General features: G+C 49.2%; 1 protein-coding gene across 3 annotated transcripts in view; it reads right to left on the reverse strand.

Annotated features, from left to right (window-relative positions):
* Positions 1-27384, reverse strand: part of DHX32 (DEAH-box helicase 32 (putative)) — a 57209-nt gene that overhangs the window by 5092 nt on the left and 24733 nt on the right. For 2 of the 3 annotated variants that reach the window (XM_047702942.1, XM_047702941.1), the window contains exons 3-8: positions 21191-21384; positions 15876-16248; positions 10552-10797; positions 9190-9289; positions 8944-9102; positions 233-454 (exon numbers count right to left, since the gene is read on the reverse strand). In XM_047702942.1, the coding sequence (XP_047558898.1) occupies positions 233-454; positions 8944-9102; positions 9190-9289; positions 10552-10797; positions 15876-16248; positions 21191-21384 (1294 nt within the window). The remainder of the gene's footprint in view (positions 1-232; positions 455-8943; positions 9103-9189; positions 9290-10551; positions 10798-15875; positions 16249-21190; positions 21385-27384) is intronic. The other variant, XM_047702943.1, reaches the window with a different exon arrangement.

Genomic DNA, 27384 nt, shown 5'->3' on the forward strand with positions numbered 1-27384 from the left:
CTTTCAGTGTCTGATGAACAAATTCACTGGATTTGACTGATTTTTTTTTATATTAAGATAATTCATCTTTCTACCTTTTAGATCTGTTAAAGTACTTCATTATCACTTGAAAGGGTTAAATGAATTGGTCAAAGTCTCTGTTAGGTCCTTAAACTATTTCAGACGGCTCTCGCTTAACTCTAGAGCCAGGACAGACTGAGGACACAAAAAAGCAGCGCTCCCCGAGGAGTACCTGTCACCATGGCGGCGATGGTCAGCATCTCCTCCACACAGTCAAACTCGCAGGAGGCTAGGATAGACTTGGAGAGCTGCGGGTCAAGAGGAAACTCCGACATGATGATCCCGAACTCGGAGAGGTTCCCGTCATTGTCCAGTGCTGCCAGGTAATCCAGGTCTTCCAGGGCCTGCATCAGACTCTCCGGGGCTAGCAGAGGGAAAAAATCATCACCGTCTCCTAGAAACAAGATGGCGTGACAAGTCTTGGACCTCCCTCCCAAACAGTGGGCAAAAAACGGCCTGTGAGACCAAGAATGTCAGGCAGTGAAGGACAGTGATTCCCGAGGGGGGGACGCTAATGACGCGAGCGCCATGACTGCCCAGCGTGAGGCCTTGACAGTTTCCTGCTGCAGTGCCAGAAGGGGACCTGGTGGAGCCTGTTGGACTCCCTGCGTCATGAAGACAGTGTGGAGGGCCCAGGGAGGCTAAGGTGGCCAGAGCTTGCAGGTGGGGTACCTGACAGGAGCCATATAGAGAGAAGATGCAGAAGATCCACGGAAGGTCTCCACTCATCAGCAGAGCGTGCCCAAGAAGCTGTGTCGGGTCCCAGAACCATCCAGGGGATTAGAGGGACAGTGCCAGCTGCTCTAGTGAGATCTAAGATTACCCCCATTTCTACCCACTGGACTGGGAAATTGCACAGTTCATGGGGCCCTGGGTAGGAGACGCGGAAGGGAAGAGCCCCCGCCCCCACCAACCTGATGTACACTCTCCAGTGTCAGCTAATGGATCTGAAAAGCAGGACCTGAAAGGATCATCCTGCAACCCAGGATAAAGGTCAAGAGTATAAGAAAAAAAATATCAGGCGCCTGGGTGGCTCAGTGGGTTAAGCCTCTGCCTTCAGCTTGGGTCATGATCTTGGGGTCCTGGGATCGAGTCCCGCATCGGGCTCTCTGCTCAGCGGCAAGCCTGCCACCCCCTCTCTCTCTGCCTGCCTCTCTGCCTACTTGTGATCTCTCTCTGTCAAATAATCTTTAAAAAAAGAATAAAAAATATCTAATACCCACCACGGCAAAATGTACAATGTCTAGCATCCAATAAAACATCATGAGGCACGAAGAACAGAAAATACAGTCCCATAACAAAGAGAAAAATTAATCCACTGAAACTGACCCAGAACCTGGAGAGATGACCGAAATGGTAGGCAAGGATGTTCAAGAGTTACTTGTCAGCAGGATGATTTGCTCCAGACCCGTATTTCTTCTTTAAGTTTATACAACATCAGTAATGACGTGTTCATCATATATGCTAATCCCCACCAAAAAAGATAATCCATTTATTCAAAGCAAGGTACTCTTGGCCTTGCAGAATAAGATGAGATTAATAAATAGTGTTTTTCACCTGTCCGGCAGGTGGTAGAGCAACGCAGGCCACACAAAGAAGCAAAGCAGAGCATTAAGCAGCTGTTGTGTTCCTCCCCAGACACTGTAGGATTTCTGAGCACCTCCAGATCGCTTTCACTGTCTCAACTCCAGCAGGTGCGCCGTGAGCAGATGAACATGATGGGGACCCAAGCAGCAATTTCACCAACTTGCATCCGGGAGTTCGATATAACAATAAAAATAACCTTATTTGCTGTTAAAACACTGACCACTAAGCTACTTGTCAAAACTCAGGCAAACTGTGTAACTCCAAAGCCAGTCACCAACTCAGATTTGCTAGAACCCCTCGTTGCTAACAAGACACCATGAAAACACGGGGAAAAACCACTGCTGTTGGGGGAGAAATGGCTCGATGATGCCGATGTGCAGTTTGCCAAGTCTCTAGCCCTTTCGGTGAAGAAGAGCAGAGCATGTAAGAGCCCTGATCTCAACCTGAGACACAGCAGTGGTGAGCAAAAGCTTAGTTCTGGAAAAGCAGGTGTTGGGGCTGCAGGGGCTCTAAGAAGTAGCCCCTCCGAGAACCTGCCTGAACCCCCAGAAACCTGCTCAATGCCCTGGCGCTCAGCTTTAATCCCCAGCCGGGAGAGAAGAACATTAACTTTCCTACTGCTTTTGAATTCTCAGAGATTTAACACGAAGCAGGGCAGGCCTCCCAGGAGATTCCTGTCCTTGCCCAGGTTCTGCCCCCTCCGTCTTGCCTGGGTGTCCGCACGGAGCACCGGTGCGCTCCTCCTCCCTTCTTGGACACCCCCCTGGGCAACGATGAGACCTTGAGAAGCCACAGTCCTGGGAAGGAGACAGATGGGCTATTCAGGAAAAAAAAGTCCAAGAGTTCTCTCAGTGAGCCATGACAGAACAGCTGACCTGCCAGAGAATGTTCGAGAGGCAGTCACAGAAACGCGCATCTCAGATTAAACACAGCAGGAGGGTGCTGGGAGCACAAACTTAATTACTGACAACTGTTTAGAAACCAATTTCTATAAATCAGCAAACCTGCTGCGTTATAACTTACAGGATCTTTGGCAACTACCAGTAAGCGTCTGGCTTCGCAGCCAGGCTGTGTCCCCAGAGGGCACCTGCACCTCGTTTTTATGCCCTGCAGCTGAGTTGGCTGCACACAGGATTACGAGGAGAAGTAACTTCATCATTCTGTTCCTGTCCTAACGTCAGGAAAAAAGAGGATGTTCTTGGGTTTTCTTATATCAGAAGGAACAAGGTAATGAGTGTAGATTATGCCGGTGAAGGAACAAAAGAAGTAACCTAATGGGCTTTGCTCACGCTACATTCCACACTTGCACACCTCCCAGAGCAGCTCATAAAACCGTCTGAGCCACAAAGCAGAAGGGTTTAGACGAGACTCTCCTCAGCAGCTGCTTAAGCGTGAGCCGCGGGAACGGTGCTAACGGACGTCTCACTGGAGAACAGGGCAGGGGTCTCCCTTGGTCAACTGTCCCTGGTTACCCCCACCGCCCCCCACCAGGTAATACTCCTTAACCTACTCTCTAACCACTAAGGATCCAGGATTAAGGATCAAACTGAGCGCTGGAGTTGGAAAGAATCTGAGAGACAGGGTGGCCTCCACGGGTGAACGGAAGAGACGCATTTTGAACACCATGCCCACGGCAAGGCCCGACCCCGGCCCGGCAGGAGCAGACCCTTTCGTACCCAGCCTTGCAGTGGACGGGGCTCGCCGGCAACAGCGCCGCTCCCACCGCCTGCTGGGCACCGGCTGCAGCATGAGGCAGGGGCAGCCCAGGCCCTCAGGCCAGCTCTGCCGTGCCGTGCCCTGGAAGGACACCCTCGCAGACCAGAGAGCCACGGGCACCTCTCGTCACTCGCACCGCCCAAACCTAGGAAAGGACTAAGGGGAAGAAAGGAGCAGAGTCCAGCTCCAGGGGCTGCCTTGTTGTTAACTTATTTCAAGGATAACATTCAACTCATTCACCCCTTTCTTCTCAAGCCACTTGTGTCTCGTGCTCTTGGCATCTGCGAGGCCCTGGGGGCAGGGGCACATGTGGACGGGCCCAATCTTGGCCCTTCTGGAGTTGGAGGTCTTAGGAAGGAGACACACATATACACCAACAACCAATTTCCAATGTACGGAGATGCAATTTTACCCCAAGGGCCTCTTCTCCAGGAAGTGCGCCCCCACTCCAAGAAGCATGATGCTGTAGCCCATGACCACCTCCCAGACTCCCACTAACCTCCAGCCATGGCTGCCTGGCTCGGGGTGGGGCCCTGCTCAAACTGAGCCGATGACGCTCTATGTTGGGGATTTCAGAGTCTGGACCAAGAGAAGCTCAGGAGTGTGCAGGGGCTGACTCGGACATCGCAAGGCTTGGAGAACACAGCTGGGATTCTGCCATGAGGACTGACGAGAGCAAAGGAGAAGACCCAAGAGAGACGGAGATGAGACTCTGTGCTGAGGTTGTTCAGGTCTCTTGTGTTCCTGAGGCTTGACTTCCTTTTCACTCTGGGTTTCATGGGACACCCCAATCTCCTTATCTTCCTCCACTTGTGTTTACACTACTGTGAACCGCATGGCTGGCTCTCACGTCCAGAGAAATTCTTTTTTTTTTTTTTTTAAAGATTTTATTTATTTGTCAGAGAGAGTGAGCACAGGCAGACAGAGTGGCAGGCAGAGGGAGAAGCAGGCTCCCTGCCGAGCAAGGAGCCCGATATGGGACTCGATCCCAGAAAGCTGGGATCACTACCTGAGCTGAAGGCAGCTGCTTAACCAAGTGAGCCACCCAGGTATCCCGAGAAATTCTAACTAATACACCACAGCAGAATCATTCTGTGTCGAAGGAACAGGGTCTCCAAGCGCCACTGGAGCTTAGAAAAGGTAAGGGCCACTTTGGCCTCTGGAAGGAACAAGAACAGCTGCCCTCAGAGCTCTCACTGTGTACCTGGTACCTGCATCCATCACACACACACACACACGGAGAAAGATGACAGATAGCATTGAAGTCACAGCTTGAGAGGACTAAAGAAAAACGAAGTTTCTGGTCCCAGCTGGTTTTAGGATTGGGACTTGGGCACCATTCACAGCGCAGAGTCCACAGGGGGAGAGACTGACGAGTCAGGAGATGGCTCTGGGCTGACAGTGTAGACTTTAAAGTCTTGGGACTTCTAGGGAATGGGACCCCGGCGGCTCAGAGCCCACAGGCCTGTTCTGAGCTCAGGTGAGAGTCACGCAGGTGGGGACAGCTACAAGATTGACTACATGCCAGTCATGTAAACGGATTTATCTTGACAACTCTGTGAACCAATTACTTTGATTATGCTCACATTCAGATGAAGAAACTGAGGCCCGAGGGGCTGACAATGCTAATGTTACACGGGGAGCAGGGGGCTGTGACCGGAGCCCAAGCTTCCTGGTGCGGTCCCTCACCTGGGCCCCTCTGCCCCGGCTGGCCGAGTATGGCGGGTTCCCGTGGCTCGCCCCGGCTTTATCGTCAACAGTGTCCCCTTTCATCCTCCAGCATCCCGGCCTAGAGAGTAAGTCCCTGCATGTGGGACCCATGAAGAGCCTAAGGCAAATCAAGAGTTGAAAATGCTTACGTTCTGTGCCTTCTACAGTCTCTCCCTTCTCCTCTTCACTTTCTTAAAAATTACTTTGTTGCTTCCGAGACCCTCCAGGATCCTCACTCAGCGGCTCCGGAGTTGTTCCAGTGTATTTGTGCCTGTTTTCCACACTCCCCCTCCACCGAATACAGAAACACACTCCACGAGCATGACCGTCACTGATGCAGACATCTAGAGGGGGTTCCTGCCCGTGCGGTGTCAGGCTCTCCGCTCATGTCCGGGGCTGTGGGGGGCGGCCGGCAGCTGGCGGGGGTCTCTGCGGCAAGGCTGTCCGCGCACACCAGCATGTGCACGTGGCATCTGGCCCCTTCTGCCTCTCTGTCCTCTGAGTACAGACTGTCCTATTTAAAGACCCTTTTGCAAACCCCAAAGCAAAATCCCCCATTTCCAGCGATGCAGAGACAAGCAGAGGTGCTTGCTAGTGTGCACACAAACGTGGCTTTTCCATGGCAGACAGGATTCTAAAAGATCTGGACTCGTTGAGTCCTGACTCCTCTGGTGAACCTCCCGCAGCATCTCGGCAGGTTAAGCCCCTGCAGCATCTCTAATCCCTCACTCTGCTGACTCCAACACTGACCTCCGTGGCTGTGACGCAATTCCGTCCCCACGTCCGTGCCCTTCTCCTCAACCACCCAGTCCCATCCTGCCACCACATCTGGCAAGTCTGTGTGTGGGTTCCTTCTTCCCAGGTCATTCCAAAGCCAATCGTCGCAGCCACACGAACTGTGCAACCAGATGCAAAGATGACACTGGGGCAGGTTGGTAGGTTTCAGCTAGTTTGTCCCCAATTTTTGTGTAGGTGCCATTGCTTCCCAGAGGGCAACATGTGCTCATTTGACCCTGGGCCTCCTGACCCTGATCAGCAGTGATCCTGTTGCTCCTGATAGAAATAAACCTGCAGCACCAGGGAAGAAAAAACAATGGGTTCTTTCTTTTTTTTGAAGAGCTCTACATCAACAGAGTTCAATGAATAGCCTGTAGCCTAGTTATGCCAAATTCACTTGCACACGGCTCATGGATCCTGAAAGGGGTAACAGGATGGCTGCGCTGGCGTAGTTCAGTGGTAAGTTGAGTTAAATGCACCAGCTGCAAGCATCATCTTTTTTTCCTTCTGAACTGATGAGTCAGGGCGAATCCACAGTGAGCTTTTTCCCCCAGCACAGCAGACACAGTTCTGTGCGTGTCCTCGGGAGCCGACAGTAAACGGAGGCCCTAGCCTGCAGCCCCCGCTGCCAGCTCTGGGCATCTGCAGTGCAGAGGGGCTGCCGGGAGAACGGGGGGGTTCTTCCCCGCTGCCGTGCTTTGCGGCTGGCTTTGTACAGAGGCTGCGTCTCTTCCGTCTTGACGGTGGGTCACCAAACATCTAATGTCTGGAGCCAAGAAGATGCCCGGGGAGTCAGCATGTGGGGATTCTGGGCCTACAAGAGGAGCAGCGGAGCCGGAAGAGCAAGTTTCACAAATGAAGCGTGTTTCTTCAGAGCGTGGTCTCCGGAAGGTCGCTGCAGGGGTCATGTGGCCAACTGGCCTCCCACAAAAGCCACGCTGTTGCAAGCTCTGAGGTCACCGAGGGGAAACCTGAGAAATGGGCGCACGTGGCAGAGACCCTTGCTTTGTTCCTCAGCAGAAGGGCAACCGGGAGAAGGCGGGTGGCGGCTGGAAATTTCGGGCACCGGGGCCACGGGAATGCGGCCACCAGCACCGTGGGCCTGCCCAGGTCCCCGGGCCGCACCCCCGCTAGCGGCCCACAGTTCCCGCCCCTCCTACCCCTTCTGAGAACCAACGCAGCGGCTGAGGCCCCAACACAGGCCACAACCACGCGTCACATCCTCAGGCGCTGCGGTCCCCGGAGCTGCTGCCCCGCACGTGGGCGCGTCCGCTACAAACGGAGGCGTGTCCCTCGTCAGTTCTCGGCACCTCTTCACAAAGGCTGGCGCCTCTGGAGGACCTTCCTCTTACTGAAGCTCCGTGTCCTGCCAGCCTCGGGGACCCGAGCGGCGATAAGGCCAAAAGCGTTTCTGCAGCGCTTGTGAGCCTGCTGGCGCCACGGGGCCGCGCGACGGGAAAACGTGGGAACGGAGGGAAAGCTCCGTGGAAGAGTAGAGCCTGCGCGAGGCCTTCCGGCCGCGCTCCCTGCGCGAGGCCTTCCGGCTGCCGCTCTCGCGTGAACGTGTGGCCAGGAGCAGCACGTGCGCAGGCGCCGCTCGCCCTCCCCGGAGTCTCAGCGAAACCGCAACCGCTGGTCTCACACGCGGGACAGGAACGAGTGGGACAGGAGGGAGTCCCTTTGTCTGAGCGCGCTCGTGCGCCTGAAGCACCAGCGAAAGCATCACAGCTCTTGGTCGGGGAGCTTTACGGACATCAAGCGCCTGCTGCTTCAGCGACGCCAGGCCGCGGCCGGGATCGAAGCGGCCACTCCCACGGGGACTACCGCCCCGACGCGCGGCGGGAAGGGCCGCCTGAGGAAGCAGCCGGTGGCGCGCTGGGGCCTAGCAAGGGCCTTCCCGTGGGGGGGGGGGGGCACCCAGGGAAGGCGCCCCTTCCTGCTCAAGCCGCGGCAGACGGTGCTTAGCAGGCCGCGTCTGACCCGCCCCTGCGGGCTCTGGGGTGTGGTGCGGTGGAGAAGCACCCCAGATCTTCCCTCAGACGACCCGGAGACGGGCTCCGATGTGTTCAAGGAGACTCTGGCAGAGTCCCCTCTGTATGCGCGCGGGACCTAATTTCTGTGATTCGGTTTCCTCATCTGTAAAATGGGGTGAGTCCGGGCACCCCCCCCCCCCCCCAGAGCGTTGTTTCAGCACGGACGACCGTCCGCGCGGGCGTGAGACGGTGCTGCTGCCCCGGGGAGGACGGGCGCGTGCTTAAATGCATGAGAACAAGGACCGCATTTGCGCCTGCCCATCTTCCTCGCCGCGGACTGCGGACGTCAGAGGCTCCTCCGCGTCCCCTGGACCGTGCAGGCAGAGCGGCGGCAGCGTTCGCCCGCCAGGTAGCAGAACGTGCGAGAAGGCCCGAGATCCCGACCAACCTTCCTGAGCTGAGCAGGCCCGTGGCCACCCCGCACACCGCTGGAGCCGCCTGCCCCGTGCCTTCTCGGCCTTTCCGCAGGCCTCTGCTGCTCCTCAGAGAGGCCGCGGGCCCAGGGCAAGGGGCGGCCCTGAGGGAGAAGGCGGCACCTCCGGGTGACGGGACCCTCCGTGGAGATCCCCCCCATCCCGAGAACCATGGCCGGCCTGAAACCCCAAGCTTGGTCCTCGGCTTCAGAGTCTCGGCCCTGCAGGAAGAGCTGCACCTGAATTACAAAGAAGGGAACTTCCGGGGTGCTCCTGGGGGGACCGTGCGATGTAGGAGGAAGGACGGTTGGCTGACACATGTCCCACCAGGAGCCCTGAAGGCCGCCCGAAGTCCCCTGCCCTCTGCTGCCGGCAGATCCAGACGCCACACTCAGCCGACAGCGGGTCTCCAGGCCCGGCCCCCCGGGCGCCAGGGGCCAATGGCAGACGGTTCTCCATGGTCGGGGCAGATAGTTCTAGCAGCTTTTAAACTCCTTCAGAGAATGTTGCTCTCTAAAGGCAGAAATGCTGGCGCACAACCCAAGCCCACGCTGGCCCGGCCTGCCCCGGGCGCCTGCTCTTCGGCCTGGCCGCGGGCAGAGGAGAGGAAGCCCGCCTCGGGCCGCGCCCGCCGAGCACAAAGCTACCTGGTCTGTTCATGAAGTCGCAGTGGCCTAGGCCGGCGATGTCTATTCTCTTCAGGAAGAGCACCATGCTGGTCAGGTTGGCCTCCTGCATCTCTGCCGGCTTGAGTGGCCGCATGTCCTTGGAGGCAAACTCCTCGGAGTACAGACAGAAGAGCTTGCCTAGAAGAAACCGAAGAGGGTGGTGTGAGCATGCCTAGGTTGCCTTCAGTCAGGGATTTACAGCCGTTTCTACGACAGTGGGGCTACCTGAGGAGGACGAGCCGAGAAGCTGCTTGCGCATGTCGGCCTGGCTCTGGCTGATGGGCTGAGTGACCAGGGAGTCTGCCCGTATCCTCGGGTTGTACACCTTGGAACAGAAAGACAGCACGGGTCGCATCAGACACTCGGGGGTTCCAGGCGGGGCCGATGGCCGCATGTGGTCCCTCATGTCACCCATGACACACTCTGCTAGGCCCCTCCTCTCCGGTCCGGACTTACTACAGACCATGTCTTGACAGAGAAATTGCCAGTGCCTTAACAAATGGATTTCAAGTTTCCATAAACATGGGACCTTGGCACCATCTCCTGAATGCTAGCAGTGTCACTTCTCAAAGTACGACCCCGTGATGACGACAGATAGGCATCCGCCACATGGAGGAAAGCATTACGGCTGCCAGTGCATCTCCTCGAGGTTCTATGCGTCTCCTCTAGGGTCTATGTGAATCATGACCTCAGCGGTCTGACCTTGATGACAACCGCTGAGCTCTCCCAGGCCTGGATCGGATCAGACAGGAACTGCCCGTGGCAACAACAGTCACTGTTTTCTCTTACAGGGGCTGGGTGGGGGTGGGGGGTGGGGAGACAGCCCTGGGTCCTGAGTGGTGCACTAATCCAGGAAGACCTCACACTGGCTCCAAGGGGAGCTTCAGATCAGGGGGCCCTGCTCTGTGCAGTGAGACAGTGAGATACTCAGAAGTTCCGGTTTCCTCGAGGGATAAAAGCTACATAACTGCTGATAACGTGGAACAGATCAGTACTTGGGGAGGTTCTTTCAGTTCTTAAACACTAGGATTTACGTTCCAGTGTCTTTGAGAGTTTGAGATCTACTTCCCTTTTTTCTAATTTTTTTCTTTAAAGGTAGTAATTTTATCATATCAACATTCAAGCTAAAACTTGGTAAGATGAAAGTCCATGTACTTGAAACTAATTTCCGGTAAATCACCTCAGGGAAGACCCTAATCATTTTGGTTACGGGGCTACCAAAAATACTCAGGAGATGTACACAGGGAAAGGCTGATGAGAAGTCCGACACTTTGCCTTGCTGGCATCAGAGCTGAAGAAAAACCACTGACTAGGAGATCCACCGCCTTTATGCCTTGGTAGTTGTGTCTGTTCTCAGGACATTTTCCCGTGGCACCTGAAATCAACTCGGTTTGGGGATTACCTACATGCTAATGAGAGGCCCGACAGGGTAAACAAGGCTTGCAGTACTTTCCCTTTGCACAGGGGAGCCCATCAGGGAGCCCCCTCTCCCAGATCACAGGCTTTGTCCTCACTTCCCAGTGGATATGGTGGCAGGAAGCCAAGGACAATTACCAGCAGAGGGTTTACCGACTTGGTAGTAATTACCTTTCTCCTTTCTACACCCACATCAATAACAAATTTGACTGTGTTGCTCCAGATCAGAGACTCTCCAGAGCTAGCAGTCAACAGCACTCTTCTCTGATAAACTTGGCATCTCTTTTCTGTTTCATCATTTGGCTTGAACAATGCACATTTCTCTTTTGGATACAAAGGAATGACCACCAGCTCTCCAAGATCTGGGTTTAAGTTAGATCCTTCTTGACAGATGATTTCATAGGCTTTCTCAATATCCTAAAGTAAAAAACAGTATCATCCATGAGAAGAAACATGTCACAAACAACTTTACTACTTAAAAAAAAAAGTCTAATTAAAAAAATGTCTAATTAAATAAAACTATAGGCAAAGCTGCATAATGTATACAAGGAAAGAAAGACCTGTGTCGTCATCTGTGTAAGTCAGTACGTGAAGAGATATAACTGGACAAGAACGTTTCTTTGGGGAAGTTAAATATAATTTATAAACAATTTCATTGCTTTTAGTCCAGAATGGTTTTCCTCTTGTGAAATGTGCTATTTGTGCCTTCATGCACTTACCCTATGTTTGTAGCTTGATGCAGTTTCTCAAATCCATTACCAATGATGGGTAAACCTAAGTTATTTTCACATCAGTGATGATGCTCTAAAGGTGGCAGAGTTAAGAATTACAAAACAAGCGCTGGGTGTCCAATAAAAGCATGTACATTCTGTAATCAGGGTCTCTGGGTCACTCTGAAAGTTGTCTTGACCCCTTAGCACCTTAAGACAACATACGAGCAATGAAGTAGGCAAGAAATATTCACTGCTAATTCACACACCTTGGCATGACTCAGGCATTTAGAAATACCCTTTTAAATTGTTTCACTGCCAAATGTATTAGAAAAAAAAAAAGTAAATTATTTCCCCTAAAACTATACAGAAGTAAGTGGTGCAAAACACTCAAAAGGCAGCGTGTTTTAGAAAGTATTTTTCTATTTCTCAAATACAACTAGTTTTTTAGGACCTCATGTAAAAAAGATGTCACTTAATTCTTATACCATTTTCATTTAGGTTTCTAAAATTTCTACTTTCTTAAGGGCCCAACTAACAAACTACCAAATGGAAGAAGCCTCATGAATTTCACAAAAATTCTAAAGAAAAAAATGACTTTCCATGACTGTTTGGGTTTTAAGACCTGTTCCATTTTCTAGTGCACTCGCTCACTCACTCTCCTTCCTTCAGTTCATTTGCAGAAGAGGGTTGAGTTAACAGGAGGGTTTTGTAGGACAGATCTGCCTGGAAAAACGGCATCACGATGAGCCATCTGAAAGTTATTCCTGAGCTGCGGCGAGGCCCCAGGAAGTGGGCCAGAGGCCTCTGTGTGAGCAGGTGTCCAGCCACGTTCTGTGTACGTGTCCCTACAGAGGTGGCTTCCTGGGGGCAGAGGTCTACCAAGCAAAGAGTGTAACTACTGATCATAATGAAAACTTGTCAATTAGGACAATCGTAACAAATTTATAATTCTGATCATGTCCTCAACATATGTGATAACAGCCTGTAGGAAATTACAGTGAAAGCAGGAAAGTGGGCTGTGTGTCCCTGCCACTGGCCACCAGTTGCCTCTCCAGGACATCCCCTGTTCTTCCCGGATGACCCCCTTGAATAGGCTGCCTACAGGGGCTACTGGAGTTGGAAAAGGAGATGGATTCCAACAGCCCGCTTGTGACCAATTATTTTTCAAAATAAACCTTCAAATCACACCCAAACATTTCTCTTATTCTCTTAGAATACCATTTAAAAGGCAATTTGGGCCACTCATTTTTAATTTGCTTCTAGTTGCTAGATCTTCTTGGTTATAGGTGAATTCTTAGGTTGAGTTTTGTCCCAAATGGAGAATGAAAAAGGCATAAAAGAAATCTTCAAAAGGAAAAAAGCGGAGCAAAACAGAACCCGATGCAGTGTGTGGTTTAGACTCCTCAGGCTCAGCTGACATGGGGCTCTAAGACCATAACGTTCAGAATTTGGAAAAAAAAAAAAAAAAAAGCTCAACATACTTATCTGGTTCTTCCAACTGTTTATGCATTTCTGTCTTATCCAATGGGTACAGTGCGCTGATCTATGTGGGGCCTTCCTAGAATCCCCTGCAAAGCCATGGAAAGCACAAGATGCACTGAAAGGAGATCCCCAGGCCCCAAATGGAAGGCCTGAAATTGTACAGAGCACTTTGCAGAAAACCTTCAACCTCACAGTGCCTTTCTGGAACAATTTAGAGGGGTACCATAATTGGGCTGATGGGACCATAAATCTCAACTTCGTTCTCTACATAACATTTCACTTTTCCAGGTTAAAAGTTAAGTGATGAGGAACCAGAAACACGGAGGGCTCAAAGTCCATTATGTGTGAAGACTTGGGGCAGTAGGTGGCCGAGAGGACGGATTCAGCCTGGGGTGGGGGGGCGGCTGGGCTGGTGCTCACAGCTCGAGGGAGGCAACCGGTGCTCACCAACCCGAAATGGTGGAGAGCATTTCTGCAATTATAAGTGTAGCTCTTAACCTAAAAAATGACAAGCAGCACGTTTCTGGTCATGTACTTAACTGCCTGCATTCCTAGGACATTTAACTGCCATGGCAGACTTGAAAATTTTATATGGAAATTAAGAAAGCTTCAAATAGTGTGGGAGGAAAATGATCAGTGGCTGTCAACACAGATTTAGAGCAGGGCGAGGTTTTCAAAGAGACAGATTGCAAGACCACAGGAAAGGAGTATCTTTTCTTCTTCTCTTTTTTTTTTTAAAGAGAGAGTGCGCGTGTGCGCACAAGCGGGGTTGTCATGGAGGGCAGAGGCAGAGGGAGAACTTCCAGCAGACTCCACATTGCACAGACCCCAACATCCCATGACCCTGAGATCATGACCTAAGGAGAAATCAGAAGCCAGATGCTTAACAGACTGAGACACCCAGGTGCCCGGGAGAGGAATATCTTAAGGAAATGCTGACGTAAGTGGTAAAGAAGAAAAGAGTAACGTCTGTCAGGAGATGAACCGTGTGTGCAGTTAGCTCGGGGGACGTGGGGAGAAGCAGACTCCAGCTGCGGGGTTCAGAGCTGAACTGTGAGCAAAGCGGAAGCCGGAGGGGGGCCTCCCTCAGAGATCCCAGGACCCAGGTCAGACCTGCAGCCCACCTCCCGCCCAACATCACTGCCTCACGCTCAGAGCTTGGAATCACAAATTCCGGCCCACAGCCTTCATCACACTATCACTTGCCAGAGTTTCAGACACTACAAGACTACGGTGTCTTAACAGGAAATGTCCTTCAGGTCCAACTTCAAGAAAGATTACATGCCTTTGTAAGCCCTGAGTTCTACTACCAGCCTGGGTCAAGATGCATCTCCTAAGGTCTGACATTTAAAGTCACCATGCCATTAATTATAGCTTATATTAAACTTGTAAAAATCAAATACCTTTCTTAAGACCATCCACTATCCCCAACTCTGTTAGAAACTTTATTTTTCAAAAATCCATTTTGGGGGCTCCTGGGTGGCTCTGTCAGTTAAGCACCAACTCTTGATTTCGGCTTGGGTCACAGGATGGAGCCCTTGTCAGGCTCTGCACTCAGCACAGAGTCTGCTTGTCTTGGTCCCTCTGCTCTTCCCACCCCCCTAAAAATAAAGTCTTTTTTTTTTTATTTTTTTTTTTAAGATTTTATTTATTTATTTGACAGGCAGAGATCACAAGCAGGCAGAGTGGCAGAGAGAGAGAGGAGGAAGCAGGCTCCCTGCTGAGCAGAGAGCCCTATGCGGGGCTCGATCCCAGGACCCTGAGATCATGACCTAAGCTGAAGGCAGAGGCTTTAACCCACTGAGCCACCCAGGCGCCCCCTAAAAATAAAGTCTTAAAAAAAAAATCCACTTGGGATTTTTTGCTTACTCTGACTTGAAGGAGGACTACTCATTCCATCAGTCTTAATTATACGTCCCTCCTCCCCCCAAACATATGTCTTTTGTCACCGGGTGACTGACTTTCACACTGTCTAATTCTGCCATTCTTCCCTTCCCTTCATTCACTTCCCTTCTCCTCGCTGCTTAACATTTTATCACTTTTCTCAGGACTTTCTCAACTATCTTGAATCATGCAGGATTAGGAAATGATAATAGAATAAATCACTGTAGTAGGCAGAAGATCTCCTACTGAAGAAACTTTGTACATGAAAAATGGAGAAACATGCCATAGTTATCATACATTTGAGATTCTAAATTACTTTGTGGAAGCAGGTAAAATCCGTCTAAAGTTCCTGAAGCTAGGAGGGTCAGTCATCCTTTATGCTCTGAACATAAAACAGAATAAATACTTCTGTAAGTATTTCTGAAAGCATGTGAAACTTAATACTCTGACGGAGAGCTGAGAACCTTGTCTTTGTTCAGCTGGTGGCTGAGCCAGTATCAAACAATTTCCTTTTTGGTTTCTGCTTCATCACTGGAATCACTACATATTTGGGTCATGGTCTACTAAAAACTGGTACTTTCACTGAGTAAGATGATGGGTAGGAAAAAAAGGCCAGGAAATCAGTCTCTAAGAAGAAAGGTATAGTTCTTGAGAGTCTGGAGGCTTCCAGATTGGGCCAACAGAGTACTAGAGGGAAAGTAGGGCCACTGAGTAGCTGTAATTAAAAACAAAATCCAGTGCAACCCCAAAGGGCACCTTGAGGATGTAAAAGCAGTAGCATATGCTCAGTTATACATTTCCCCCTGTTCTCCTAAAAACGCATCTTCTAGAATCCAGCCAGATTCTTCTCATTCATCTTACAGAAGAGGAGCCCCAGGGCAGGGAGAAAGCCTTCTGGTTGTGCTATAAATGATGCCTTTCTGCCTCACACCCCACCGACCACTGTAGGACCATCTGCGGGAACTTTTTTTGTTCCTTTGCCCTAGGTCAAGTGCTTAGGGAACAGTCCTCCTCTGCAGCAAATGCTCCTGGTCAGGTGGGAGGCAGCCGAGAGCTTGGCAGTAGTCATCGAGCATCTCTCTGAGACCATCCGAGCACGCAGGTGCAGCTGAGAGCCGGCCCCAGGGCTCTGGAGACCCCCGCTGTGGAGTCCCGAGCGCCTCCCCTGTCCCCTGCTCTCACAGCTTGTGATTTCAGAAGCCCTCCCGTGTCCTCCGCTCGGAACCCGTCTTATTTACCATGCCACATGGCTTCCCAAGAACTTAAAAAAAAAAAAAAGGGTGTGTTGGAACCAAATATTTAAACAGTGAGTCAGCAAACAGACACCTGGATGTTAATTATTAAAAGTTTCCCAACGAGCTTAAAAGGTTCCCCCTAGGGAACCCAATGACTCCATGGGGCCAGAATATGACTTACTTGTTCACAGGCCAGAAAGACCACAATGTCCCCCTTCTCGCCGGACTGGTGAATTTCAAAGATAAGGCGTAAAATAGACTCAAAAGATTCCTTCTGAGCGCTGCTCAGGTGCACAACCTCCACAGGGTGCTGCTTTCTCACTTCTACGAGAGGCACATTGCCATAGTAAGAGCTGAGTTTGCTGACCAGGTGCGGGGAGGAGTTAATGATGAGCTTCAGCTCTGGCCGCGCCAGTAAGACATCCTTCAGAAGACCAAGCAACACGTCGGTGGCGATGCTTCTTTCGTGGACGTCGTCCAAGATGATGACCCCGTAGGTGCCCAAAAAAGGGCTGGACATCATCTCTCTCTGCAACATGTCATCCGTACAATACCTGCGAAGAAGCAGGAGGAACGTCAGAGGCCCTTAGGAAAACCCAGAGATTCCAAACGACACCACAGATGTCTTTGTCACGCCCTCTCTCTAACGGGGGTACTTAGTGGGACAGAATCACAAGTTACTATGGACTCTGGTCTAAAAACAGATTATTTAAATCTACGCTACTTCCTTCACGTGAGAAATTAAATCTATTCCCTTCTTAGCAAAAACTCATCTAAGCACTGATCTTACAGGGAGAAATGTTTTCTGCCAGGAGGAGGTGGTGTGTTATGGAAATATTTCAAGGCTTCATTAAAAGAGGAAGATGGTGACTTATTTAAACTCCACTAGACTCAGCAAGGCCTGGGCCTTCCAGATGATTATGTAACACTAAGGCAATACTAAGGCTTAATCCTAAAACTATACAAACCTCTAATTTTCTCCATAACATAGAGATCTATTTCCTACCTTTGTGTTAATTAGATCATATGTACAGTGCTTTAAAAAGTGCTGTTCCTGATAACTATTTTTTAAAAAAGTACAGATTGTGAAGGTTTCAGGAAGTGTAGTTTATATTTCAAATCCCTAAAACAGAATTTTAGAAAGCTAAAAATAAAACATTGGGTAGTTTTATTAATATTTTCTGAAATTAAATGTAGCAAATTTGACCTTGAATGAAAACAGGAGTCATTTTTTAAAAATCTGTGTTCTATTTGTAATTTATGTATCACTTCTACAAGTCTGGACACCTGGTTCAGAAAGACTATTTTAGGTATATAATACTTATGTTTTTATATATATATATATATATATATATATATATATATATATATATTGAAATATTATCCACTGTTTCAAAAAAGACCACGAAAAAGCTTATAGAAGAACTAAGTTGTTACATACAACATCCAAAATGAATGGTACTAGGCATAAAGATTATATTTACTAAGGGTCTATTATGTGCCTAACAAATGAGATACTAAGGGGCTACAAAGAAAATGAAAAAGACAATAGCAAGTATGGAACACTGCCTTCCGTAATCAACAGGTCACTTTAAAGGCTCTCATTTAAATAGCTATTCAATCTGAGCTTTTTAAAAATTATGGCTCGCACAGATCTCTAAGAAAATGAACATGGTTCCGATTTACCTAGAGAATCAAAATTTAGCTAACACATATAAGGTGCTCACACGTGTCGGCCCCACGTGTTCGTGTCACCCCCATAATAACCCTGTGAGCAGGCAGGATAAGAGCCCCATCTTACGGGATGAGGAAGCCTGAGCCGCAGAGGTCAGGTGGCCTGTGCAGGGCTCCGGGGAGGAAGTGGTGGGGGACACTCCTCTTCCAGCCACCCTGCCTCCTATTCAGAGCACAGAATCCGAGGAGGGAGATGGGGGCTGCTTTCTTCTATCATAGGGGGCTTTTCACTAGTTTGAGCCTCTTTGCTGCGACTCAGACTCTGTTAGCAACAAATCAGGGTACTGCTGACTCTGCACTGGCTGGGGGCTGTCAAGGGGAAAGAAAGAACAGTCTCCTGGCAATGAGAATAATGGCAAAGTGCAGACACAAAAGACAGCGTGAGGGTCAGCCTCCCCCCCGCCCCCGCCCCCGCCGCCAAGGCAGCAGAAAGCAGAACTGCTGGGGCCAAGGCCGGTCACCCAGCCCCACCGCCTCCACAGGTGTACCTGTGCCTCAGTGGCCCTGCAGCCAAAAGCTGTTGTCCATATGAAGAGCGAATGCAGTGCGCAGATAAGAACTACACCAATGTCAACATGAATTGTAGCCCTTCTTCTGGCCATCAAGACTGAACGCTTGGGTGGTGGTGGTGGGGGGGTTCCCATAAAATAATCACATGGAAGCCAAGTCCCAGCGAGAGATGTGTCTTCGACCTACACAATTATTTATCTCTGTGGCTTTCTAAAAAATAGTGTGTATATGTGTGTGTGTGTGTGTGTGTGTGTGTACACTTGATCCGTATTAATTAGCAATACTGTAATATTGCATTTTAAAACTGACTACATCCAAGAGTTCCTGACAAAAGGTGGCATTAAAGATGTAAAAGTCCAGATATAAAAATAAAATCCAGATGTAAAAAAAATCCAGATATAAAAATACCTATACCAACTTCAGACTATAGTCAGAGCTGTCCCTTAATTAATACCACGACCATTTGAAAGGCCACTTCAAAATGTAAAGGATAAAGAATGAATCTGTCAAGTGTGGGGATCCTTCACTCCTGTGAAGGGTCCGATATCCTGTCCTCTCCAGCTCTCATGAGGAGGTTCTTCCCTAGTTCATCTGTATCACTCATAGATCATTTGTATAATAGAGTTTTGCATATACACTAATTTGATGACTCGGGGACACTGTGGCTATAAAAGCAGGAGGCGAGATATCTTCAAGAAGTTCAAGTGCTATTGCTGTTGATGGAAAGATTCCCTATGATTAAACCTAACCCGAAGACCTGTGTCTTCCATTTTTGAAGGTAAACATTTGAAGGAAAGCAGCTTAGTACAGACCCCATGAGTCACATGGCCTCTCTGAATGCGAAAAGTCTCCAGACTTTACCACGAGAGGCTCTAAGCTCTCCAGCTAGCTAGGAGTGGGCACTACTCCTTCCTTCCACTAGTAAATTTGTTGAATGTTCTCTGAAACAAGCATGTCAGATCCTGGGGATGTGAGGATGCAAGAGCCAGCACCTGCTACCCTGTACCACACCACACCACACCACCCCATTCCACACCACACGCCAGACCACACCACACCACACCACCCCATACCACACCACACACCATACCACCTCATACCACACCACACCACACCACACCACCCCATTCCACACCACACGCCAGACCACACCACACCACACCACCTCATACCATACTATACCACACCACACCACCTCATACCATACTATACCACACCACACACCAGACCACATCACACCACCTCATATCATACCATGCCACACCATACCACACCATACCACCCCATACCACACCACACACCATATCACACCAGACCACACCACCTCATACCATACCATACCACACCACACCACACCACCCCATTCCACACCACACGCCAGACCACACACCACACCACCTCATACCATACCATACCACACCACACCACACCACACACCATACCATACCACACCACACACCAGACCACATCACACCACACCACCTCATATCATACCATGCCACACCATACCACACCACACACCATACCACACCAGACCACACCACCTCATACCATACCACACCAGACCACACCACACCACCCCATACCACACCACACACCATACCACACCAGACCACACCACCACACACCATACCACACCAGACCACATCACACCACCCCATACCACACCACACACCATACCACACCAGACCACACCACCTCATACCATACCATACCACACCACACCACACACCACACCATACCACACCACATCACACACCATACCATACCACACATCACTCACCATACCACACCACACCACCCCATACCACACCACACACCAAACCACACCACCTCATACCATACCATACCACACCACACCACATCACACATACCACACCATATTACACCACACCACACCACACATCATACCACACACCATACTACAATACACCACACCACCTCATATCATACCGTACCACACCACACACCGCATCATACCATACCACATCACACCACCCCATACCACACTGTACCACATCACACCACATCACCCCATACCATACCACACCAGACCACACCACACACCATATCACACCAGACCACACCACCTCATACCATACCACACCACACACCACATCATACCATACCACACCACACCACCCCATACCACACCGTACCACATCACACCACATCACCCCATACCACACCACACACACCACACCACACCACACCACACACCATACCACACCACACACCATACCACACCACACACCACACCATATATACCAACCATGTTACACTAGAGCAGAAGTTCCCCAGTGGTGTGTTACACAAAGGAATTACAGATGTGCAGACATACTGTTCCCAAGACACTTGTCTCCTTAGCCCTTGGAGTGGTCAGGTAGTGCCTGGGGCAGCTGAAGTCCTTGGGATGGCCAAGCAGCTTTGACCATTTCTGTGAGGTGCTGTTAGATAATTCCATTTTCTAGGTGGGGTATGATATAAAACTTCCTGAGAAACTCTGGCCCAGAGCACTGCTTTTTTCAAATTACGTTTCTCTTTTCTCTTCGCCTCTGCGTGTTAAACTCTTAGAACCCTCTGTGCAAAGGACATCTCACAGTGAAGCTAAAAACAGAGATAAAAAAAGATGCCCTTTTCCCTCAACCTGTGGTAGTTAATGAGAAGGATCCTCGGAACCTGTAAGACTCTGAAAAGCAGAGGTAGACAAACAATGATCGAACCTGCCATGATGGAGGCTGGTGCCAAGTTTTAAAGAGGCCTGGTGGAGTGTTTTCTAACGCACAGCACAGGAGGGTGAGGGAAGCCTTCCTGGAGTAGGTGAGCCTTGCATGGGGTCTCGCACGCCTAGAAGGAATCAGCCATGTCCAGAAGAGGCATCAGCATTCCAAGCAGAGGGCACGGGGCACAGGAGAACCACACGCATGTGTCAACTTGGCAGCCGCACAGATAACTTGTATGGACCCATCATGAGGAGAAGCTCAAGAAGCACAAACTTGATGGCCTTTGGGCCCAACCTAACAAGTTGTCATTTTTCCGTGAGGATTATGGGGAGACATGGAAAAAGTTTAGACAAGAAACCCCTGGTGATGCCAGTGTAGGAAAACCACCAGCGCACAGTTGGCTGGTGATGAAGCGGCCAGTCACTAGGACACATTATAAGACGTAGAACACAAGAATACGCTCTTGTGGCATCACAGAACACAAGCTGAACATCTTCAAGCACAGCAGACCCAAGCCCCCCAAACCCACCTCAGGATGGTTTCGCTGGTGCAGCAGTTTTCAAAGGGGATAACGTAGCCAACTTCATGGCCGATGTTCACATCCATCTCGTCTGCCACGCGCAGGGCGAGCTGCACCGCCGTGGGTTTGTGCACCTGTGTGCATACCACGCCCCCGTGCTGGTAGTGGATGGAGAGGCAGTACTCGGCGCACCACTGAGGAACCTTCCAGGGGAAAAATGAGACAGGATCAGCTTCCTTGAAGAGAACCACCAAAAGACAAGGGTTCATCTTATAAATCTTTCCTCCACCAGTGAATCATCAGTGGGCTGCACTATCTCTCACTCAGTGAAACTCAGAACAGTCTGTGTTACGCACAGAGTCATTCCTATTAAAAAGTTTAAGGGGGGCACCTGGGTGGCTCAGTCATTAAGTGTCTGCCTTCAGCTCAAGTCATGATTCCAGCGTCCTAGGATAGAGTCCTGCATGGGGCTCCTTGCTCAGCAGGAGCCTGCTTTCCCTCTGCCTGCCTCTCCCCCATCTTGCACTCTCTCTTTCTCTGTGAGAAACAAATAAATAAAATCTTAAAAAAAAAAAAGTTTAAGAGTTAGCAGGGACTGTGAAAGTTGGACTTCCTCCAGATGAAAAAAAAATGCAGATAAAAATAAAAGCAAAATTAAAAAAATATTTTTAACCTCAGCTGTGTTTCTGAAAAGACTAATTTATTTACAGACTGTTTTCTTTCTGGTTACAAGAAAGCTCCATCAAAAATATGGTTTCTGGTTGCACTGTATGTTAACTAAGTTGAATTTAAGTAAGATCTAAAAAAAAATATGGCTTCTGGTATCAACTACTATGTTTTAAGCAATGTAAATATTAAATAGCCTCTCAATGAAAAATAGTGACTCCAAATTAAAGCATGCACATTTAAACCCAAATGATCGTAACAAAATAACTGGATAAGCCTACTCACTTCCCTGGTAACAGAAGCTAAAACACATCAGTATTCATCATCTAAACACAATGTAAAATAGGCTCACTGAGCTAGTCAACCAATCCATCCATATTTGGAAAGAGTCAATTCCAAGGCTGCTGTTGAGTCATTTATATTAAAAAATCCTTTTACTGAAAATGTACTATAGACCAATTGGCTTTGTTAAGTTTATTTGTGCAATAATGAGGGGAGTGGAAAGTACTTGTTTCATCTGTATGCTGTAACCTTAGGTTCTGTCAGTAAGCCATGCTCTGTTACATGTGTCTTTAAAATAAATCATCCCAAGAGGGTTTTTAAAATAGAGTTAAGGTACTTAAAAGTTTTAACATGTTTAATTATTTTGAGATTTGCTATTTAGTATACCCATCATAGAACTCTTAGATTTTAATCCTCACTGTAATTTGAAGAATAAACACAACCAGAAATCCTAACTCCAAAACATTACTGCTATAGAATGCTAATCCCCAATGATTAATAGTGCAAATGTAGTTCCTTCATTTTAAGACAGGTGTCAGCCTTGTTAACAGGTTGAAAACTAATCAGTAATTAATTTATTCAGCACCCGCTTTGTTCTGTGAAAGATGAAGGTTTAGGGTACTGCACCCAGAAAATGTGGAATCAGGGCACAGCAGGAAATAACAAGGCACTCCAGGGACCAAAGTTCAGACCTCCAGTAGCCTGGCTTGCTACTAGTTCGTTTTTTATTTGTTTGTTTAGTAATCTCTTCACCCAATGTGGGGCTCGAACTCACGACCCCGAGATCAAGAGTTGCACGCTCTTCTGACTGAGCCAGCCACGTGCCCCAACTACTTTGTTATTTGTAAATCACAAATTCTCTAAGCTTCAGTTTCTTCTCTGTAAAAGGGGTGGAGGGGACGAGTCACCGTTCAAGTCTAAGCTCCTGGAAATTTGCTCCACAAGGCTTACTGCGATCCCACAGGGCACGAGCCAGTGGCCATACACGAATCACCCTTCCTGCAGCTGCTGGTCTGTTCCTGGGGTCCGCCCACCCCGTTAGACTAGGAGCTCTGGGAGACCAGAGACCCATTTCAGTCACCAAATAATCTCAAGCAATTTTACTCAATAAATATTTGATGGGTGAACAAATTCCTTATACTTTTCACAAAAATATTTTGCATATTTAATATTAGAGTATACTCTAATACTATATACTATTATATATATTGTATATATCTAATAATATACAATATTAGAGTATACAATCCTGTATTTTTTCTCATAAAATTTGCTGCCTCCCTCATTTCCTAGCAACTAATTTTTCAATTCCTGCCAAACCCTTCCTTTTTAACCTGATTCCCTTCTTATCAGGGTCCACTCTCTAGGTGTCTAGCTGAAGACTTTAAATATCATTCTTGTGAAAACCATATTAAAACTGTTTGTTTGAAGGGCACCTGGGTGACTCAGAAGGTTAGGCATCTGCCTTTGGCTCAGGTCATGACCCCGGACTCTTGGGATCAAGCCCCGAATCAGGTTCCCTGCTCAGTGGGGAGTCTGCTTCTCCCTCTGCCGCCCGCCCTGTTCATGCTCTCTCTCTTGCACTCTGATTCTCAAATAAAAATAAATACGTTAGGGGTGCCTGGGTGGCTCAGATGGTTAAGCAGCATCTCTGCCTTCAGCTCAGGTCATGATCTCCAGGTCCTGGGATCGAGCCCCATGTCGGGCTCCCAGCTCAGTGGGGAGTCTGCTTCTCCCCCTCCCTCTGCCTCTCCCCCGTGCTTGTGCTTTCTTTCTCCATCTCTCTCAAATGAATAAATAAAAATAAAATAAGATAAAAATAAATACATTGAATTAAATTAAACCATTTGCTTGAATTTTTGTCTCCCCACTAGACTGGGGAGTCCTTACACTGAATGTGTATGGTTCATACTTTCCCCAATACATAAGAAAGGACCTGACACATAATAGGGATAATAAATATTTGGGTGGGTGGAAGGTTAAGGATATCATAATAATAACTGAAGGAAGAAAAGGGAAAAGCTTGGACTCAGAACTTAGAAGTAATAAAACCAAGGGACATTAACTGCAAAGGCAGCATGAGCAGTACTCACTAGCAGAGTAAGACGCCTAAGAAGAAACAAACATTCTATGATTTCTAACTAATAGTAGGGTGACGGTATCACCATCAAGAACAGAAAACTGGAAAATAAAATAAAATGAACGAAGCTAGACAGCAGAAGGTGCTTTTGTGGGGAGTGAGGCGCTAGGAGGGGAGAGGCGACCTTCAGCCTCCGGCGGTGAGGACGGTGTCTGGCCGGTCTGTGCAGGGAGCAGGCCCAGGGGCAGCGAGCCTGAGAGCAGCTGACAAGCAGGCGGGAGCAAGGAGGCGGGCAGAGGAGTCACGGGATTTCAGAGCCGGAGGAAATCTCTGGAAGGCACGTTGGCCACACTCTATATGAGTGCCTTGCCCAAGTCCTACTGCCAGTGGCAGCCCAGCCCGAACCGGTCCAACCCTCTGGCTGTGTGTCCAGCATGATGCCCGCCACGCGGCAGGTGTCCAGGCGCTTCTGAGCACCTTCCTACAAAGGTGGCAAAGGAAGCCTCGAGACTCAGCCGCCAACATTTCTAACCACACTTTCTAGCCGAACGGCGGTGTGGACCCAACACCGTGATGAGCACCGCACCGCTTTACAGACGTAGAGCTGCTGCTGAAATCAGGGCACCCAGTTTGCCTACAGCACCTGAGAATACTCCGCACAGTCTTTGTTCTGCGATCCAGGACGGCTGGCTTTCGAAGTCTGGAATGCTACGGGATTCAAACAATCGCGGGCCACGTTCCCAAGCTACTGATTGGGATTTGGCCTGCATTTCTTTTCTTCGATCTACTCATTGAGACAAATGCTGCACGATTAGATTATTACACTGCATTTATAATGGCATAAATATCATATAGGCCCGGCAGTGCAATAAATCTAACAATCCAACAGTCCTCATTGCCCTTTTTTGCCCCCTTCCACAACTGAGCAAATTATTTCACTTACGAGGCAAAAAAAATTACTTCAGAAGTGGGAAGAGCTCTTCTAAATTGTATCTGTTAAAGCAACTGGGGAAAGACTGGCCACACGCCTACTGTGCTTAACGGGGGATGCCTGCTGACACAGCCAATGACGAGCGGAGCACAAGCCACAGCTCATTTCCGAGAGCCCGCTGAGGGCGGCCTTGGCTGCCCAGGACGCACCGGCCTGCGGAAACAGCTACACACGGACAGCAGCGGTGAGCGACGCACACGCCACGGGAAAGGAAATATGAACTCATCTGTCCTGCTCAGTACAATTCCTCCGGCTTAAGCACCTCCTGAATCACTCGAAGCCAGCTCAGGCCCATTGTCAAGTGTGATACCCTAGCAAACGCAAAGTATCAGCTGGAAAAAGCATGATTCAGCGACTGCTAGAAATGTGGACATTTGGTCATTTCCAGGGACGAGGATTACAGAGTCACAGGGCACGCCTGCACTCTCGGTGCCAACGATAAACACCGGGGCCTTCTGTGCCCTGATTCTGAGTCTCCTCTGGGAGCGGCTTTTTCTTTGTCCCAATATGCCTTAGCCTCTCGCCAAGGAGTTACATGCCTTTTTGAGAATTCATTCTGCCCTCCACAGTCTCTCCTAGAAGATGGTCCCCTGCCCCCTGGCATCCAGAACATATTATAAGTTGGCACTACAAGAACCTGGAGAGCTTAAATACCTACATCTTTCTCTAATTCATTTGGCTTTACTCTTCCCAGAGAGATACACCGAATTCTAGGCCACCTTGTGCCTTAAACAACACTTCAGAACTTAGCAATAGGGGCACCTGGATGGCTCAGTTGGTTAAGCGTCTGCTTTAGGCTCAGGTCATGATCCCAGGGTCCTAGGATAGAGCCCTGCATTAGGCTCCCTGCTCAGCAGGGAGGCGGCTTCTTCCTCTCCTGCTCCCCCGACTTGTGCTCTGTGTCAAGAAAAAAAATTAAATAAATAAAATCTTAAAAAAAAAAAAGAACTTAGCAAAAGTTGTACAATCTGGTGAACAAAATAGGAAACAAGTTGTTTTTTTTGGGGTGGGGGCATTTATTCTCAGCAGAATTTACTCCCGGACTGCAAGTTTTTGTTTCTTCAGTTTCCTCAGGGATAGCTTTTTCTTCTGTGCAACCTCCTCTTCTGGTTTAGGGACAATCCGATCGTCTTTGGGCAGGATCGCTCAGCGTGGCAGGGAGAGCTCATGTGTGGGCTGACATGACCATGAGCCCTGTAAGTTCCGGGCTGCATCTCGGGGGGCTCTGTTTGCCTGCATGTGCTCAACGGCCAGAGAACTGACTTCTCAACCCTTATGTTCAGCATGACTCTGCATTTCCAAACACGTGCAGTAAAAAATTCAACACTCTTCTGGGGCCCCTGACCCTGTACACAGCCTCACTGTCTGGCCTGGGCACACCCACCAACTCCCACCACTGCAGGGACGCACCGCTCCTGCAAAGTGACGTCCTTCAGATACCTGGTGGCTTATCAGATCTCATACCCTTGATGGCTTGGGCAGCTTCACGTGTGTTCTTCAAGTGAAAGCGAAGATTTGAACCTCTTGATTTGCATGATCTCGTAGGGTTTTCTGGGTCAAGTGGACAGCGAACCATTTTCAGAGGTCACCTTGGGCTGCTTAGGGAAGAGCAGAAACTGCTCTTTTGACTCAAGAGAAAAATAAACCCACTTACATGTTTATCTGGGAGTCTGGGCAACAGACAACCCCCGAATTTGTACGTTTGGTCTAGAAACTCTCCCTACTAGAAAAAACAACTGCAAATATTTTCATTTGGAACTCACCTTACAATTGTTTTAAACTCCTTCGACCCATTTTTTTCTTCTTTTTAAAAAATGATTTTATTTATTTATTTGAGAGAGTGAACGAGCAAGCATGAGTGGAGGGCCAGGCAGAAGGAGGGGGAGAAGCGGCTCTTCGCTGAGCAGCGAGCCTGACAGGAGCTCGATCCCAAGACCCTGAGATCATGACCTGGGCCAGAGGCAGATGCTTAACTGACTGAGCCACCCAGGCGCCCCTCCCTCAACCCATTTTTTAAATGCCATTTCCTAGACTGTGTGTTGTGCCAAGTGTGTTAAAGCCTGAAGCACGCTACTCTGCTGTCACAAAGCCCAGCTCGGCTGCCTCCGGGGTGTGCAAGGCAATCAGTGTGAGAGTGCACAGCGAGACCGTGCGGCCCCGGCTCTTATCTGCTTCCAGACAGCA

This window comes from Lutra lutra, chromosome 14 (assembly GCF_902655055.1).
Source record: "Lutra lutra chromosome 14, mLutLut1.2, whole genome shotgun sequence".
Classification (NCBI taxonomy): domain Eukaryota; kingdom Metazoa; phylum Chordata; class Mammalia; order Carnivora; family Mustelidae; genus Lutra; species Lutra lutra.